Source organism: Colossoma macropomum, unplaced genomic scaffold (genome assembly GCF_904425465.1).
Source record: "Colossoma macropomum unplaced genomic scaffold, Colossoma_macropomum, whole genome shotgun sequence".
In the NCBI taxonomy this organism is placed as follows: Eukaryota; Metazoa; Chordata; class Actinopteri; order Characiformes; family Serrasalmidae; genus Colossoma; species Colossoma macropomum.
In genome coordinates this window covers 36,893,111-36,910,007 of record NW_023494793.1, presented here as the reverse complement: position 1 = coordinate 36,910,007, position 16,897 = coordinate 36,893,111, and the positions used below count along the sequence as shown (strand labels likewise).

Here is a 16,897-nt window from a genome sequence, read left to right as displayed (position 1 = left end):
AGAAACAAAAAGACAAAAGGAGTAAATATATTTGTTTCTGAATATTTTGGATAAAATTTTTTTATTGTTGTTGCTTTGTCTTGTTTTTTTGTTTTGTTTTTATTTTTATTTTTTGCAGGGCTTACACAATACATTGCACTGAAATGGAAATGGAAAGAAGAGGTTCCACACTATGACATTTTTACTCTAAACTGTTTCAGCACTTTCTAGAAAACTCAGTAGACAGAACAACAGCCTTTCAGCACTAATGAAGGCTGAAACCTGGAAACTGAAACTTGTATTTTGTGTTAATTTGGTTGTGGTTTAGTGAGCGATTGAGGGAATTTAGTCTCCTGATTATAGGTTGCAGTGTTTGAAGGAAAACTTTGGTTTTGTGTCATGAGATTTGACCATTTTGTTATTTTGGCCAGTGAGCCAAATGTGTGAACTGTTTTTAAAGTATGACTTCTGAATGAAAAATTGTTCAAGCAACTGAGAAAAACTAAATAATAAAATATGTTCATGTGATAACAAGCAATTTAACTGGTTCAACATATTCATATTTATATTAATATTTTACATCAATTCAAATTCAAATCAACTTCTGCCCTGTTTTACTTTTTACAGTGTTGTTTACATGATCAGACAAAGAATAATAAGCTAGTTAGAATAAAAAATAAAACTACAGAGCAAATCATTCTTTATAACTTCATAGATTTGTATAAAAAAGTACATCTGCTTTAATGCCAGCAGTTGTCAGTGTTTATGAGGTGACTGTTCTCTGATTGACAAAGTGGTCCTGTTGCAAGGTACCTGTTTAAAGGTATCTGGCTGTATATGGCTTGAATATGGGAAATATAGTCTAATACAACCTCCCCATTAATATCAGTAATTATGTTGAGCTTGAGTTGTTTTTCACTTTGTGTGCTTTATTAGACTTTTCTTGTCTAAAACATAATCTGATCAGACTGTGGGTGGTGGGGTGGGTGTGTAGGCATACTTGTTTCTGTGAAATTCTTTTCTTGCCATGTGCGGGCTGTTATATGGACAAAACAGAAATTGCCTCACATGTCATCAGAGTGTCATTTGCCAGAATGTAAAAAGTGTTATGCTGTAATAATCAGACCATTTAAAGGGTTACAAGTAAATTTCTGTGTTCCTAGTAGAAAAAAGCAGTAACAGTTACACTCGTGTAAATGCATTAGCAAAGTTATATTTGCCCTTCAACCTCACTTTGAATGCTGAAACAGACTTTTTATTCTGTCAGCTCAGCTCAGAACACAGCCTGACTCTTTCTCTCTGTCTGGCTTTCTCTCTGCCTTTGAATGTTTCTATGCTTATTTAACTTTGAGGCACTGTTTAGCTGTTTAACTGTCAAATAAAGTAAAAATAAACATGTGATTCTATATGAAGTGATTATTATGATTAATAATAGAATATATCACAGTAAATAAAATCAAAACAAGATTGCTCATGTTACAATATATTTTAATAATAGAAATGTTTTATACAGGTATCTGTAAATTACTAATACAGTTTGGAGGCTGTGAATGTAACGTTTGCTGTCTCTAGAAGTTGACACCCATAAATGTAGTCAAACAGAACTCAAAGCCCCACCCAGCTTGGAGGAGGAAAAAAAATACAGGATCTCACTAATAAGTGTATGTTTGCAGTCGCAGATTATATGTATATGAAGTAAAGCATCCAAAACCATAGTAAACGTTCCATGCAGTAGAACACAGCTTCATGTAACGACCAGCTAAGCACACTGCTAAGAGGCTAATTTGGTAATATACAGAGTTAAGCATTAAAACTGCACTATGTAAGATGTTTTTGTTGAAACTGGAGGGAATAACATTACTGGGTCAGGAGAAATCAAGTCAATAAAACTGCTGTGAGTTTCCCTATAAAGCCTGAACGACTCAGAGGTGTCGGGTCATATTTTGCTGGGGTTTTTCAGACCATGTCTTACGTCTTTTAGCCTGATGCTGATTCAGCACAGGGAAAGCCATCATGGTGCTAGCAGAAAGTAGCATTATTGTAGCAATGGATAAACAAATACTAGTTGCAAAGTAACTTTCCACATTAAACACTGTTATATTATGAGATGTGTGACGGATGCAGCTTTACGACTATATGATTAAAAATGTAAGTTTAAGAAATGAGAGGTATACACTGTTTAAAATGTTTATTTTTTTTATTGTTCTTTAGTAAAAACAATCATTCTGTGTAGAACCGTGTACACGTAAAGAATTATCTGCATGCTCAAAGGGTTCTTTGCATCATGAAATGGTCCTTCAGATTGATGGAGAATTTGTTGTATATGGTTCTATATAGCACCAAAAAGAGTTATTCTATGGTTACAAGCTTGACAACATAACAATAGAAGAAGCATTTCCAGTGCTATATAGAACCCATATCAAAATGTCCTATGTAGAACCCTACACAACACATTCTCCATCAGTCTGAAGAACTGTTCCACATTGCAGAGAACCACATTAGCATGCAGAGGGTTCTTTGAGTGTTTATGGTGCTATGTAGAGCCATTGTGTTTACTAAAGAACCCCTGAAGAACCATCTTTTCATGCTTCATTTTATTTTGGAAGAGTGTTTGGAAGAGTTGTAATTTTAATGATTATATTATTGTACATATTGTACATCATGTATAATCACCCACACGATACTGTGTGGTGTTGTGATGATGTCACACACTGTGATAAAAGGTAAGTTAATTATCGTGATATAAATTTGTCTTGCCTGCTCATGCCTGTTAGACCACAACCCAACAGACAGGTTCATTGTCAGTTAAACAGCTGCATTTTAATGGTACCTTGTAGTTGTCTAATGATTGATTTTAGACACACCCACTAAACCGAGGCTGAATAAGGTGGTGCCGCTGAGAGCTCAGCTGAGCTTTATTGACCAACGTATAAAGGACATGTATTATATGTACATAGGGATTAAGTAAACCTGGCTTATTGGACGGTTCCCTTATCAGATGGGTAATAGTCCATCACTATGACATCTTATGCTTTCCTCTGCTCTAAGCCCATCTCACCCCCCCCATGCCCCATCCTTCAACATCGTCTAGTTTAGTCTCTCTTGCAGTTCCACTGGGTCATCTTTCTCTGCTAGATTTCATAATGTGGTTTTTAATCTAATTTGTTCTGGCCTTGATTCTGCTGATATGCCCTGGGGGAAGGCCACAGATGAAAAAAAAAGTGAAGAACAGAGAGAGAGAGTGTTCAGAGAGGGAGAGTGAGCACAGGGCTGTGATTAACAATGACTGAGTGAGGAGAAGAGAGCAAATGAGAGTGAGTGAAAATAGCCACTTCTCACCAGAGCAGCACATTAAGATCCCACCGTGGGCCGAGATGACAGTATCGCGCTCATTTGGCCTAGCGCTCTTCATAACAGCTCAGAGCACTTAGAGGAACCCTCTCCCTCATGCACTTCTTCACTGGGAAGTGGATTAAGTTCATGGAGCACTACAGGTTTAGGGGCTAATGCTGGAGAGCATGTCTGGAGGATGTCGGAATGCAGGCGATTTTGTGGTTTCACAATAATAATTTTATTTTAAACATGTGAGAAGATTGTGGATGTGTTTTAGGCAGTGTAGCTGTGTTTGGCATGGACTATGTATCTGTTTACTGAGTTGTTAGTTGGCATACTAGCTGAGTAGGATCTAATAAATGGGTAAATGGGCCACCATTGGAAATGAGTGGAATTCTTTGCTTTCATGGTAAGGAAACTGTACTACTGCTGAAGAGCTGCAGCAAATTTTAGCAGATTGTTTTGACTGATGACAGACTGTCATTAGAAGCTGCAATTGATTGTTAACTAGCAAGCCTATATCCAGGACGTGACCCATCAAAAAAACAGTTATTAAACAGATATTTCCAATTCTGAATTCTGATTGTCTGAACCATGTTCAAAGCTATTTTAAAATACTTGATATACACACACCTATGAGTGCACACTTCCACTGATTTTTGCATTAAGACGCCGAGATTGTGTATTAATACCAAAAAAAAATTGTCATATGGATCATGGAGTGTAGTACCGATAGGTGCTTTTTGCTGGTGGATGTTTGCTTTTGTTAAGAAGCATCTAGCGGAAACGATTTGCCTATTGCGCCCTCATGCATACAAATCAAAAACATTCCTCAACTGAATGATAAACCCGCCTATTTAAGTACGAACTGTTTTTTGTTGGAAAAGGAAATGAAATAATATTGGCAATTTTTAACTGATAGCATAGGTCAAGCCATTATTTATTTGACGGTTAATTGGTTAGTAGTTTACATACTGAGTTGCCACAGTCCAGTCTGTTGAGTGCCAGTTAACAATGTCTAAGCCCATCACTTGCACCAAACCTTGATGGCATTTTGATGCATTTGCTTTTTGATGTACTATTTTATATTTGTTGTGTGCCTGAAAAGGTAATACATTTTTGAGAGTAAGAACTAAGAGTATTATGATTTCAATACAGAAATTAAAAAATGGGAAAATAAATGTTGGAAACAATGTTTTGAAAATTATAACTTTATCACTGATACACCCCTCTGTTTTTCTGAGCATCTCTCAATTACCATCTTTCGCAGACACCACTGTCCATGATCAAAACTAGATATCAGGGCGCTTCCTATCTATTTTTGTATTTATATACTTTAATTACACTTTTGGAGCTAATCTGTGTAGTATATAATTAAAGATCTGCAAAAACTAGGCATTTTTAACCCATAAAAAAGGGAGAATTCAAAGTAACAATTTAGTGAAATTTCCAAAAGCAATAACAGCAATAGGCCTGTTTCATTTTTGGACCACTTCCAAGAGAACTGAATGAAAAATAATCACTACCCCAGTTTTAAGCTAGCAACCAAATTCAGAGTAATTGTATGAATGGAAATCCAATTGCCTGCCAGTGGGAGGCTGTGATAGTGTTATTTCGGGTAGAATGGCACAGCATGTACAGAAAGAACATGCATTCCGTTTGGTGTTCTTTTGCACATGAATCACAATTGTTTGTGACTGAAATACCTCTGAACTACCTCCAGTCTATGGACTGGTGAGGACCTGAGCAGATGAGAGTGATGCAGGGGAGGAACAGGGAACTGGTGGCTTTTGGCCTGTTCCCTCAGATTTCCCACCCAGCGTTTCATTGATGTCTTAGCACTCCTCCCTCTCCCTGCCTGCCCCCTCCCCACGAGCAAATCCCCCCACCCACCTGCACGCTGCCCTCCTAGCTCTAACTGCTGCTCTTCTCTATTACATAACACTGCTATTTTTACCTCCGCTACATCAAGATCTCCACCAATTCAGCATTCTCTTTATTTCTTCCACTGAAAGAAGGGAAAGGTGTGAGGCTCAAAAGGAACATCATTCTGTCTGATGAATTGGGAGAAACTGGCACTGATAGAGTAAGACAAAATAAAATGGCAGTGCATTTTATTGCACTGCCACTATATTTTGTGTTACTCCAGCTGCTCAGGGAAGGGCTATTATTCAGCTGCTCCTATCTGCAGTCTTTACATAGCACTAAAGCAATGATCAGGAGACATTAAGCACTGAGCATTAAGACATCGATGGGATTCAGAATAGATTATTGTGCGTGCTCTAAAATCAGGGGCCAAAAAAAGGATAGAAGATAACATTAGAAATAAGTGCTTTGCTTTCTATGTACAATGTAGAAATGTGCTAAACATTCTAGCAGTGCAGTGGACCAAAACTGCTAATTATCATTATCTCTGAGATGCTGCTACAAATGTTAATTTGGGTTATATGCACTCTGGTTTTATTTGAATGTATGTAAAATTAATTAACAGATATTAAGAAGTGTGATTGTCATGTTGATGTAATCTGTAATATGAAACATTTACCACAGTTGATAGCTTTAATTTAAAGCCCAAAATATGTAATGTTTCAGCTCATATATAATGCATTTAAATGTCCTTTAGGTTATTTTTACACTTGAGTTTTTTTTCCCAGACCCTGTTCCGTTTGACTTGATAGTTCGGTATGTTGTGTGAAAGCTGTTTTTGAGCCCGAGGGGGGTCCACAGTGGCGATCCCTGGTCCTTCTAAAACTGTGGTTTAGGGTTTGCTTCGTCACGTTGCTCCCTATTTCAGATTTTGAAATGGCAGGAAAGGAAACGGAAAGCCGTGTGAGCACTTGCACTGAGAGGAACACACGTTTATAAATAGATAAAAATCTTCCCAAGTGAGATCAGCTGCTCATTTATACCACGAGAACATGCCACACATCTAGGGCTGGGTATTGTCAGCAACTTCACAATACAGTACGCAGCACAATACAAGAATGATACAATACAATACAATGACAAAACACACCAGATGTACTGCAGACATTTGTAGTCAACATTTACCTTAAAACTACAGTAACAATGAATAAATAGACAAGGTTGGGGATAATAGTAACATTTTGTGCTAATGCTTGCATATTTTTTTTAGGTTTGTAAAAGTACAAAAAAATGCAAACATAATGAATACTTGGATAAAACTGGGGAAGCCTCTAAGAGCTACAAGTGATGGTCAGAGCACAGAGAGGCAGAAGAGTGAAGCTTTCTGCATTTTCAATCACAGTGGCTGCAGCAGCAGCACATATGAGTGTGTGGGAGGGTCTGTAGCTCTAAAACCATCAGTGAACAAGATGTTCAGCTAACGCATGCCACACAAAGTAGCTCTACAAACATGTAACCAAAAGGATAATGGCTAATCACAGGAAGCTAATAAACAGATACCTTAGTGCAGTCATAAACAGAGCCATGCCTTTAAAAATGAAACTAACTTGAATACACAAGTAACAAGACTCATACTCATACAGACTTCATCAACACACACAACAGCATATGATGACCTAATGAATGAACTTTACACTGTGCTTCATTTCTTAATAACAAATAACAAACTAAATTCCAACTTTTGGAACACATTTACCACACTCTGGATGCTGTAAAGTGTCATGTCTCAGACTTGAATGCAGTGTCACATTCACTAACCTGTGTCTGTCAGTTTTGCGTTTTGTTCGCCTACTAAAGGAACATAACAATAATTATTAGGCTTTGAGCCTTTTTTTGGAAATTGCTGTCCATTAATTGTCAAAAACAGAAAAGGGATGAACCTCTTATCTAGCATTCTGCAAAAACTGTGTGCAAAGAAGTGGAAATGGGAGTTTGCGGTCGATCAATGGAACAGAAGGAATATTCCTTTGTAAAAAAGACAAATCTGCAAAAATGAGCCCCTCCCTTAATTGAAAAGGCACTTAGACTGTATCAGAATGCTGTTCAGTGCTTTTTGCTGTGAGACAGAACTACTGACCATTCTAAACGCTCATTAAGCCGTCAAAGAGAGGAAAGTGTTGGTTGACATCATTTGCACCCTCCTACGAACAAATCACAGGTGGGTTTATCATAGCACTGACATCTGGGGTGTGACAGCGAGCCTGTTTCACTTACCTCTGTCCCTCATCTAATTGTTCAACATCACTTTGATTGGTTATATGTGGTGTAATCATAACAGCAGTGTAATTAGCGAGATCTGTAAAAAGTTTGACTAATGTCTTTTGGTGAGAATTGGAATTATGCAAATGATCTCCAAGACTTAAGTAATGCGTTAACATATTAGCACCTGCAGTGTGCCATAATAGAGATAGATAGCTGGTGCTATACATCTTACCCTCATACTGAGACCAAACAGGTTGTGATTTGATGCCTTGTCAGTTGTATCTGGCTAGATGTTGAACTTGAAGGATCTCTTTTTGTTGTTCAGGGTCCATTTTCCGAAAGCATCTCACTTGCACCGAGAGAATGTTCACAGTGAACTTGCTCTGTCATTTCAGGCTGATCTTTGCCCCGCGCTGAAGCTTTCGGGCTGTTGAGAGATGTCTCACAGTACTTATTGAACACAAACACTAGGCACAAATAACAAGAGAGAACAATTTGCCACATCTTTAATGACTTTGAAAGACCCTCTAATTGTAAGTGATTATTCTTTTCATTGCTCTCTCTGTTGTCTGATCCCAGTGCACACAACTTGAAATGGAGATCTGAAGAGTTTGGAGCCGATGTGAAATCTAGAGTAATCAGTCGACTAGTAGCTGTCAATAAAGCAATAGAACATGAGAGGGAGTGTGGTATGTTATCATGAATGACATCACGACTGTGATTTGGTTGCCAGCATGAGCTCATAACACACAACCTTGGGTATTGTGTTGATATTATACAATAGTTCTGCAAAATAGAGAAAAAAGTAATTCACAGGAAATTTTATAGGACATTAGATTGGAAACGCTACTCCTCTCCTAAAATTTTTGTGGTTTTTTTTGACATTTTTCCCAGTTCCCCCCCCCCAGTTTGGTTGTCTAGCTAGGTCTCCCACTATCACATGATGCTACCACTTCATCTTTTCAAACTGCCGCTAAGACAATGTCACCGGACAGCTCAGCGCACTCTGTTACTTCAGCAAACAGATGCCTTCACTAACTAGCATTGCACAGAGTAATGGAGGAGAGGGAAGGCCATCCTGCTCACCCAAGGAGAGTGAGGCCAATTATGCTCTCTTGGAATCACCGGGGATGCAATCTTTTTATGATAGGGTCAGCACTTAGATAGTTGCGCCACTCAGGAGCACCCCTCTCCTAAAAGTTTTCAGCAAATGATTGCATGAGGATTCTAGCTTGTCCAAACATACAAATATGAGCAAGTGACAAAAAACAGCTGACAATGCACGAGATCCTGTTGCCTAAATGCAGTTATAGGCTGTAAGTGCTGGCCTCCTGGAGATAAGCTCTTTTCTGAAGCTGCTATATCTTTGGATAAAGTGTCTCAGTTCTCACCACTGCAGCACAGCTACCCACTTCCAGCTTGCCTTTCTCTCTGATCTTATAAATGAAGCAAAGTTGAAGGCGAATGCCACAACAGAGACATAGTCTATTAGATACAGATAGAATTATCACACTCTGTAGAGCCATTGAGCTAAAGTTGTCCTTTATGGACAGTGTTTGTTTTCAGGCCTGTACTTCAGCTAAAATGCTACAGTGTAATTTGCTGTCTCTGTGGCCCTGTTTCATGAATATGGCACCTAGGAAACCATTATTATAAGAAAGAGTAATGCATCCTGAGCATTTCCAGCACTTGGAAAATACAATAAACATTAGAGCTAGATAAGGGCTGTTGGTGCAATGCAGAAGTCTATTTCAGGAAGCCATAAGAATGGCTGGTGTGTGAGATAAAAGCTCAGGCTGGCAGCCCAGTGGGACGCTCATTCTGAAGTTATCCAGTCATCTCAGCGAGTCTCCCTCTCCACCCCACCACATCCAACACAAGCTACTTTCACCAGCACGCGCTTTATTTGGCTCCCGCTCTCCACCGGCATAGTGAATTAACAAGCGGAGGAGCCTGTTTGATAGATGGTGACGGAGATGGCCTGCAGTCGCGGATCATTGATATTTTAAAGCACTCCATCTGCTGTACCCTGCTGAGGGGAAATGCAGTTATGTGGAGGAGGATTTGGATAATGCAATAAACTCCTCTGTTGTTATCCAGCAGCGTGTTTGTGAAATGATCCTTTTTGCCAAGGCTGATCCTGACAGATGTATAAGAATGGATAATGTGCGCCTGGTGGCAGTGTATTATGAAACCCAGACTGTAGAAAAAGCAAAATACTATGTTTTAGGCATTGGCTGAAAAAGATACAGGATTAGAACTAGAATAACTCTGTTGGACATAATTATGCAATTCATTCGGTTGAGTGAGAATTAGTGGAGTACTCCAGCATATTACTGATCAGTGATTAATTTTGCAGGTCTCTCATTCATTGTTTCGTTCACTATATCCTGTCCATCCTAAATGGGCTTCGCTATTAGGCCTGTTGTGATTATTACATAATCAAACCTGGCAGCATTTATTTGCACTGATGGCCAATATTTGAGCAGAACGTAAAATAGTTTGTAGTCTCTAATTTTTACCGGAACTAGGAAGCTACTGTAGCTAACAAAGTAAGTGAAGCGTATAACCCACCAATTAGCACTGTACAAACTGCATGTCTAAACTGTTACACTCTTTAGTGTTAAGTGCTCATGACTTGCTTGCTTATGTGGTTTCTGACACTATATGATGTGTTGTTTTCTTTAATAAATGGACAAAAGTACAGACAAAATACAAACTTCTAAATGACAAAAGTGAATTTTGTCCACGTTTTAGTGAGCAAGACATGTTCCTTGTGCAGAATCTGCTTAACCAATAAGGAGCAGGATGTTTAGGCCATAGTATATAGTTTCTTTGATTATTTGTATTTGTCATTTTCAGTAAACCTAAAGGCATAAAAATTTCATTAATTTATTTGTTTCAGAGTTCATGTTTAATAGTCGATTTAACCAGTCAATTCATGCAATACTGAGTCTCAGGTAACTATTGAGTCTTAGGTCTTTAGTAGAGAATTGTAACATTAGTTTAAGGCCACAACTGAAGCATTTCATAAAGTAAATGTGCCATTTAAAGAAGAGAGGCAAAACAACTTAAAACGGTGAGTCAGTTGGTTGTTTATTTAGCACACAATTACTATCCCAGTTAAAACTTAATGTGAAAGTAATGTGATCTGTAACTTACTAAGACTTCAGCAAAATGAGCTGAAAACTTTAGCTGTAACAGCCAGTGCACTCGCTATCATACTTACAATCCAAACTATGTATTAGCCAACCATATCGTTATTTTTCTATTCTTCAGACTGAAGCATTGTCTATAATGAAAGGCTTGTTATTTGAAGCTGTGTTGAACCTAATGCTGCTGTGAGTTGAGAATGGAACTGCAGTTATGACTGTGACTGTGGCAAAACATTTGAAAATTTCATGAGTTGCAAGTCTCAAGTCTAAGTCAAGTCGCAATTCAGTCAACATGCGAGTCAAGTGTGACTCGAGTCCAAGTTGCTGCCTCGAGTCCTCATCACTGATGTGTATTATTACACTATTATTTGGCTTATATTATAATAATTATAATAGGTTAAGAAATCATGAATCACAATTATTTGTATGGCATTTACTTGTTGCACCGATGCATTCTTTCCCCCACATTTATGCTCTCTCACACACAAATAAACTCTTTCTTACGTAAAATATGTATTCTATCTTTGTGAATACAATTACATTCTTTCTTGCATAAATAGGATCCCTTTTGAAAAGTTAACAGTTTTGTGGGCACCAGCTTATTTGTATTCACCAAGGTAGAGCAGTTATCTAAATTTTTTTTAGAAAATACTCCTAGTCTGGGCTTCAAAGCCATTTTCTTTTCTAGAATCTTTCTACTGTGAAATACCAAATTTTCCGCATTTGTAACGTTTTGTTTTGGAGCACTTCAAAACAACACAGATGAATGAAAGAAGAAAAGTAATTTTCTCACAGCGCTTTAATTTGCCACCTCCTGTTCCTCAGTCGCAGAGCGAGTTGTCACTCGCTGACAGATTGCAGACATTTGTTTTTAACCAAATGTGTGTAAGTGTCACCTCACCATCCTGTTTGTTTTCCAAGTTTGTTGGTGCTGGATCTGCACCAGGAGATTGAGTCTGCAGCTCCGTCAGACTCCGTCAGAATCTCTTCCATGTGCTTGCTCTGAAACAAATCATTGACACCACAGGATGATGAGTTACTTGATATTAAGGCCTCTGTTCCACTTGAAGAATGGGAAATAGGCGAGTATGCATTAATATATATTGCCTGTATTGTTTTACATGTGCTGCAGGCGCAGGTGGCGTTAAGGAGAGAGGGAAATCAAAAGAACAAGGGAATAAAAAGACAAATGAAGCAATGGAATGGAAGAGACAGGTTGGCGGAGAGAGTGTCTGCGTGTGCAAGAGGGAATGAGGGAAGTGGATGTTTCTGCCTCTGAAGGGAGGGGTAGGGGGTGAGGGCCACAATTCCAGACAGCCCCATGGAGCTGCTGGGAAAAGAGACGGAGATCAGGAGAGAAGAATGAAGAGTAACAGTGTCATGAACATTTACTGAGCACATTTACCATGAACACATACACACATACATTTGTATTCCTGCTTTCGTGGGGTATTTCCACTGAGGTCTGTATTTCTCTAGACAGAAGTTGCTCTGCCTCGTCTACTTAGTCCAGAGGTCGGCAACCCAAATGTTAAGACGAGCCATCTTGTCCTTTCAACAATAATCAAACCACAGACTACCTTTGCTCTCCTTTAAGCTTTAGCTCAGCTATAGCCATGTTTCTCGCATCTCCGGCAGGAGACATTTCCACAAAAGTAGAATAGCTTTTTGTAAAATGTCTCTCAGTGATCGACTTTTTACCAGGCTGAAGTCAGCTTCTCATTCGCCGGCTTCTTGTTCGAATTTTCCTGTTCCACCTTAAATGGTGGCTGAGGTGCCAGAATGTAACTGCTGTACCATTTAAGGTGGAACCAGACAATTCAAACGAGAATCTGGTGAACAAGAAGCCGACCTCAATTTTGTGACTTTTTAGTGTTTGACAGTTTCTCACTGCAGATTAAACGTATCAGGAAACTAGCTGGAGTGCCTGTAAATGCAAATTCGTTTCTCTCCAGATTATCGATGTTCGTCTTAAATCTCTCTCTTTGCCGTTTCATTAGCTACTAGCTAGGCAAGATTGTTGTGTTGCTGTGGGGATCCGCAGTCTGCGCTGATCTCCAGGGTTAAAGGTTGGTGAGTTAGCAGTTATACCATAACTCCAGTATTTAAGACCATTTATTGTTAAAACTTTGTTAGAATGATCAGCAGAGCTTTATTTTACTGTAAAAGAGGATTATTTTATTTTTACCTAAAAATCTAATTCTGCTGTGGAGCTGCAACATGAAAAGAGCATATGGTCGACCCCTGATCTAGTCTCTCAGTAAGCAAACTGAGTGTTTATTTTTTACTTTTACTTACAGTACTGTGTGAATGTCAGAGACCAGCCAGTTGTTTATGTAATTTCCGGTCAAAATGGTCATTAAGTACAAGTTATTAATTTTTTAAGTATAAACAAAAAATAGGAAACATGTATTTAACAGACAATTGCACATAAGCCTTCAACACTAAGTGTAATATTTATCAGTATTTAATTTGTCCACTCTTTACTTTTGTGCATCTTACTGCCACTTTAACTCTTACATCTTTCCAATCTGAAAACCAGCCAGTTACCACTGCGTCCCAAAGGTGTCACAGCTGTTCCTGGTCATCCTTCAACTGTGAGAAGACAACTCAGTGCTATGGGTCTGAAAGGCATTAGAACACAGAAACTAGACTTCTGAGATGTGGAGTGAGGTGGACTGAATCTAAAATTGTAATTGAGATTACTTGGACTATGAGAAAAGCAAAATGCAACCAACTTTTTCTTACACAGTTTATTTCCTTCTTACACATACACGCACATGGCCACACATACAGTTCACACAAACAGTGCACACTCACACGCACATACACACGCACATTAGCAGGCAGGGAAAGAAGAGGATGTGCTTTGTCATGGCTCTGTTGAACTCAGTACTATGGGTCTGAAAGGCATTAGAACACAGAAAATAGACTTCTGAGATGTGGAGTGAGGTGGACTGAATCTAAAATTGTAATTGAGATTACTTAAACTGTGAGAAAAGCAAAATGCAACCAACTTTTTCTTACACAGTTTATTTCCTTCTTACACATACACGCACATGGCCACACATACAGTTCACACAAACAGTGCACACTCACACGCACATACACACGCACATTAGCAGGCAGGGAAAGAAGAGGATGTGCTTTGTCATGGCTCTGTTGAACTCAGTGCTATGGGTCTGAAAGACATTAGAACACAGAAACTAGACTTCTGAGTTGTGGAGTGAGGTTTTATGGACTGAATCTAAAATTGTAATTGAGATTACTTGGATTGTGAGAAAAACAAAATGCAACCAACTTCTAGGACTAAACTTTGTGGAAAAATATCACTGCAGATTCCTTTGAAAAACTAAAAGCAAGGCTCTTGAAAAGAATGGAAGCTGTAATAATGGCATAATAAGGACAAACTACATACAGAAATACTGGCAATACTATTGGCTCTTTCACTTTTACAAATGAAAATGCATTTTTAGTAATAATGCATTTTCCTTATCATCACAGTACTGTCCATTGCAGTACTAAAATTACTGCAGGCTGCAATATGCAAAAGAGCCTTTTAACATTAACAAAATCACTTTTCTTTTACTGTGTGCTGTATCAGATGTTCCAGATGAGTTTCTGTGGGTGTTGTGAAGAATCAAGGTGTAGACATGATCCAACAAGTGTAAGAAATTTTGTGGTCTGCACTCCAGCAGTTTGTTTTTAATATCAGTGGAGGGAGGCTGCAGGTGTTGAGGTAAGGAGTAGAGGGCAGTGCTCTGCCCTGGGAGCATCAGTGAGCTGAAGGAGCGAGGGGTCAGCAGTCAGGCTCATTAAGGGGTCAAGAGGATGACCGCATGACGCCAGCTGAAGTCAAGAACGCGATGTCATGGCCCTGCAAGCTAGGCAGTTTATTTCCTTTTTACACATACACACGCACATGGCCACACATACAGTTCACACATACAGAGCACACTCACGCACATACACACGCACATTAGCAGGCAGGGAAAGAAGAGGATGTGCTTCGTCATGGCTCTGTTGAACTCACGTGTCTGCTCTCTGGGCTGTGGGGGAAAAAAATGAGTGGCGACAGGAAAAAACAAAGGGGTGATATCGTCACTGGGACATGCTGGAGGAATTTGCCCGGGCCTTTGCCAAAACTACAGCACGGAAACGGCACGTTATGGGGATGGTTATTTTACGTCATTTGATAGCGTACCTTCGGTCAGGGGTTAGGCATTTCATAGCAGCGCTGCTCTTTTGAGAGAGAAGAGGGGTAATTTTATGTGGCTTTGCTAGATGCTTGAGTAGATAGCCTTTTTAAGTAAAACAGCTCAAGTATTAGGAGTTTTTCAGCAGAGTTGAAGTGTGGCTAGACTGGAATGGCAGACTGAACTGTACTTCATGTGATCATATGATCTTAAGCCACAGCAAGGCATGGTTTTCATAGTGCAGTTTCGCGGTATCTCACAGTGGGAGCGATTTTAGTGGGGTTACGCAGACACTGGTCGTCTGAAGCCTCATGAAGCCTGGCCATCCTCGAAGAGTGAGAGAGCGGAGGATGATACACTTGAGCAATTTTCCATTCAGAAGACATTCCTGGATTTGGTGAGTCTATGTTTTGGGAATTTGGACTTTACAACAGCACTAGTACTTTTCAGCCATCTGAAGTATTTCGCATTTGTCGCTCTGTGTGAGAGAGCGTGTGTATGTGTACTTGGTGTACCTGGAGCTCGCCCATGGCTTGCCATTCAATAGAAATTGCTGTTTAATGGCACAATGATTTCCTGCCTCCCTCTGCCGCATTAAATGCCTGAGCAACTCTTGCAACGAGGGTGTAAATCAAACACAGATTAGAATGGCTGCTGCTTAGCATTTCATCAGTGCAGACCTCCTTTTAGTCCCTTTTTGAGTCTCTCTGGCAAAGCTGTGTGGGTACAGTCCATATAAAGCATCCAATTCTCTACAATGCTTTTAACATTGTCATTTTACAAGCTTGATTGCTGTCCTAGTAGTTCTGCTATCAACAAGCTTTGGATAAGTACTGCAGTTGGGATCTATGATGGTATGAATTAGTAGCAAAGCTTCTGTTTAGCATTTGTTCAAGTGCCTCTGCGAGTTTCTCTTGCAAAGCTGTGTGGGTACAGTCCATATAAAGCATCCAGTTCATCTTTGTTTTACAAGCTTGATTGGTATCCCACTAGTTTTTGTACGACAGGCTTTGGATAAATACTGCAGTGGGAATCTTTGACGCTATGAACTTGTAGCTTCTGCCAGCCCCCTGGGTCATTCTTGTGTTACTGCAAATGAATGCTTGGATCTGCAACCTATTGATTTCCGCTGTTCACGAAAGATCATCTGCTAGGTTCATGGAGCCAAACCACCAGACCCTGTACCAGATTGCTTTTCAAAACTTATGTTGCTTTTACATGTGCGGTTCAAAAAAAAAACAACTGTTATGTGCCTCACTGTGGTACGCAACCGACGACGGCATGCAGCCATGGAAACATTGCCATGGCTTTGCCAGAGAAAGTGGATGATTATCAGAGGATAGCTTTAGCAGTGTTGATCATTTATTTAAAGGCGGGGGGTGCTTTGTAATCTGTTCATTTCTTTTGCGTCATACACGGTGCACCTGGACTTTAACAGTGAGACGTTTGGCACCCAAAAAAGATCAACATCTGGTTTATTCCACTGCCACAGACAATGACAAAAGTTGGGAAAATTGAATTCTTCACCAAACGTTCTGCTGACCTCTTCAGCACACTGTGGAATTTTCCATTGCTGCTTTACTGAAAACACTGGAATATACTGCTGTCTGCCATCATAATGTAAATACAGATTTACTGTAATACCCAGACTCAAAATTTGGAAACCAATAAATAGTATTTGCAAACAATGGAGGGATTGGCAGGAGTGTGATTGACAGGATGTGTTTTTTTAAGCATTTATATACAGAAATTTGGATTTCCGTCTCTCTCCACTGACAGCATGAAATGGGATTCACTTTGTTACAATAGTTCTCTTCTTGTTTTGACATTTGAAAAGATATCCAGTCATTTGTTTTGGGCCAAAATGTTTCTCGATCTCCTACTGAAAGAATGCTGACACAGAACTCAATGGCTCCGGTTACTGTAAAGACACTCTCGTCAAACTTGCCTGCACTTAATTCATATGACAGTTTTATAGCATGCCTGTAATCTCGTCAAAAAGAGAGGGCCACTTTTCTTTTTAATGCACTTAAAGCACATCATGTAATCCTCTAGCTGTGGACTTGCAGAGGCGCTGATTTCATTGTAATTACTGGAGTTTGTGTT

At 39.3% G+C, this 16,897-nt stretch overlaps 1 protein-coding gene across 2 annotated transcripts in view; it reads left to right on the top strand.

The window, feature by feature from the left end:
* The window catches only part of pde4d (phosphodiesterase 4D, cAMP-specific), a 170,002-nt gene that overhangs the window by 88,272 nt on the left and 64,833 nt on the right, over nucleotides 1-16,897 (top strand). The window contains exon 1 of one of the 2 annotated variants that reach the window (XM_036579429.1): nucleotides 14,224-15,188. The exons of the other annotated variant lie outside the window; for it this stretch is intronic. Within the exon in view, the coding sequence (XP_036435322.1) occupies nucleotides 15,103-15,188 (86 nt within the window). The 5' untranslated portion in view covers nucleotides 14,224-15,102. Of the gene's footprint in view, nucleotides 1-14,223; nucleotides 15,189-16,897 lie in introns of those variants that run through there. 2 annotated transcript variants of the gene reach the window in all.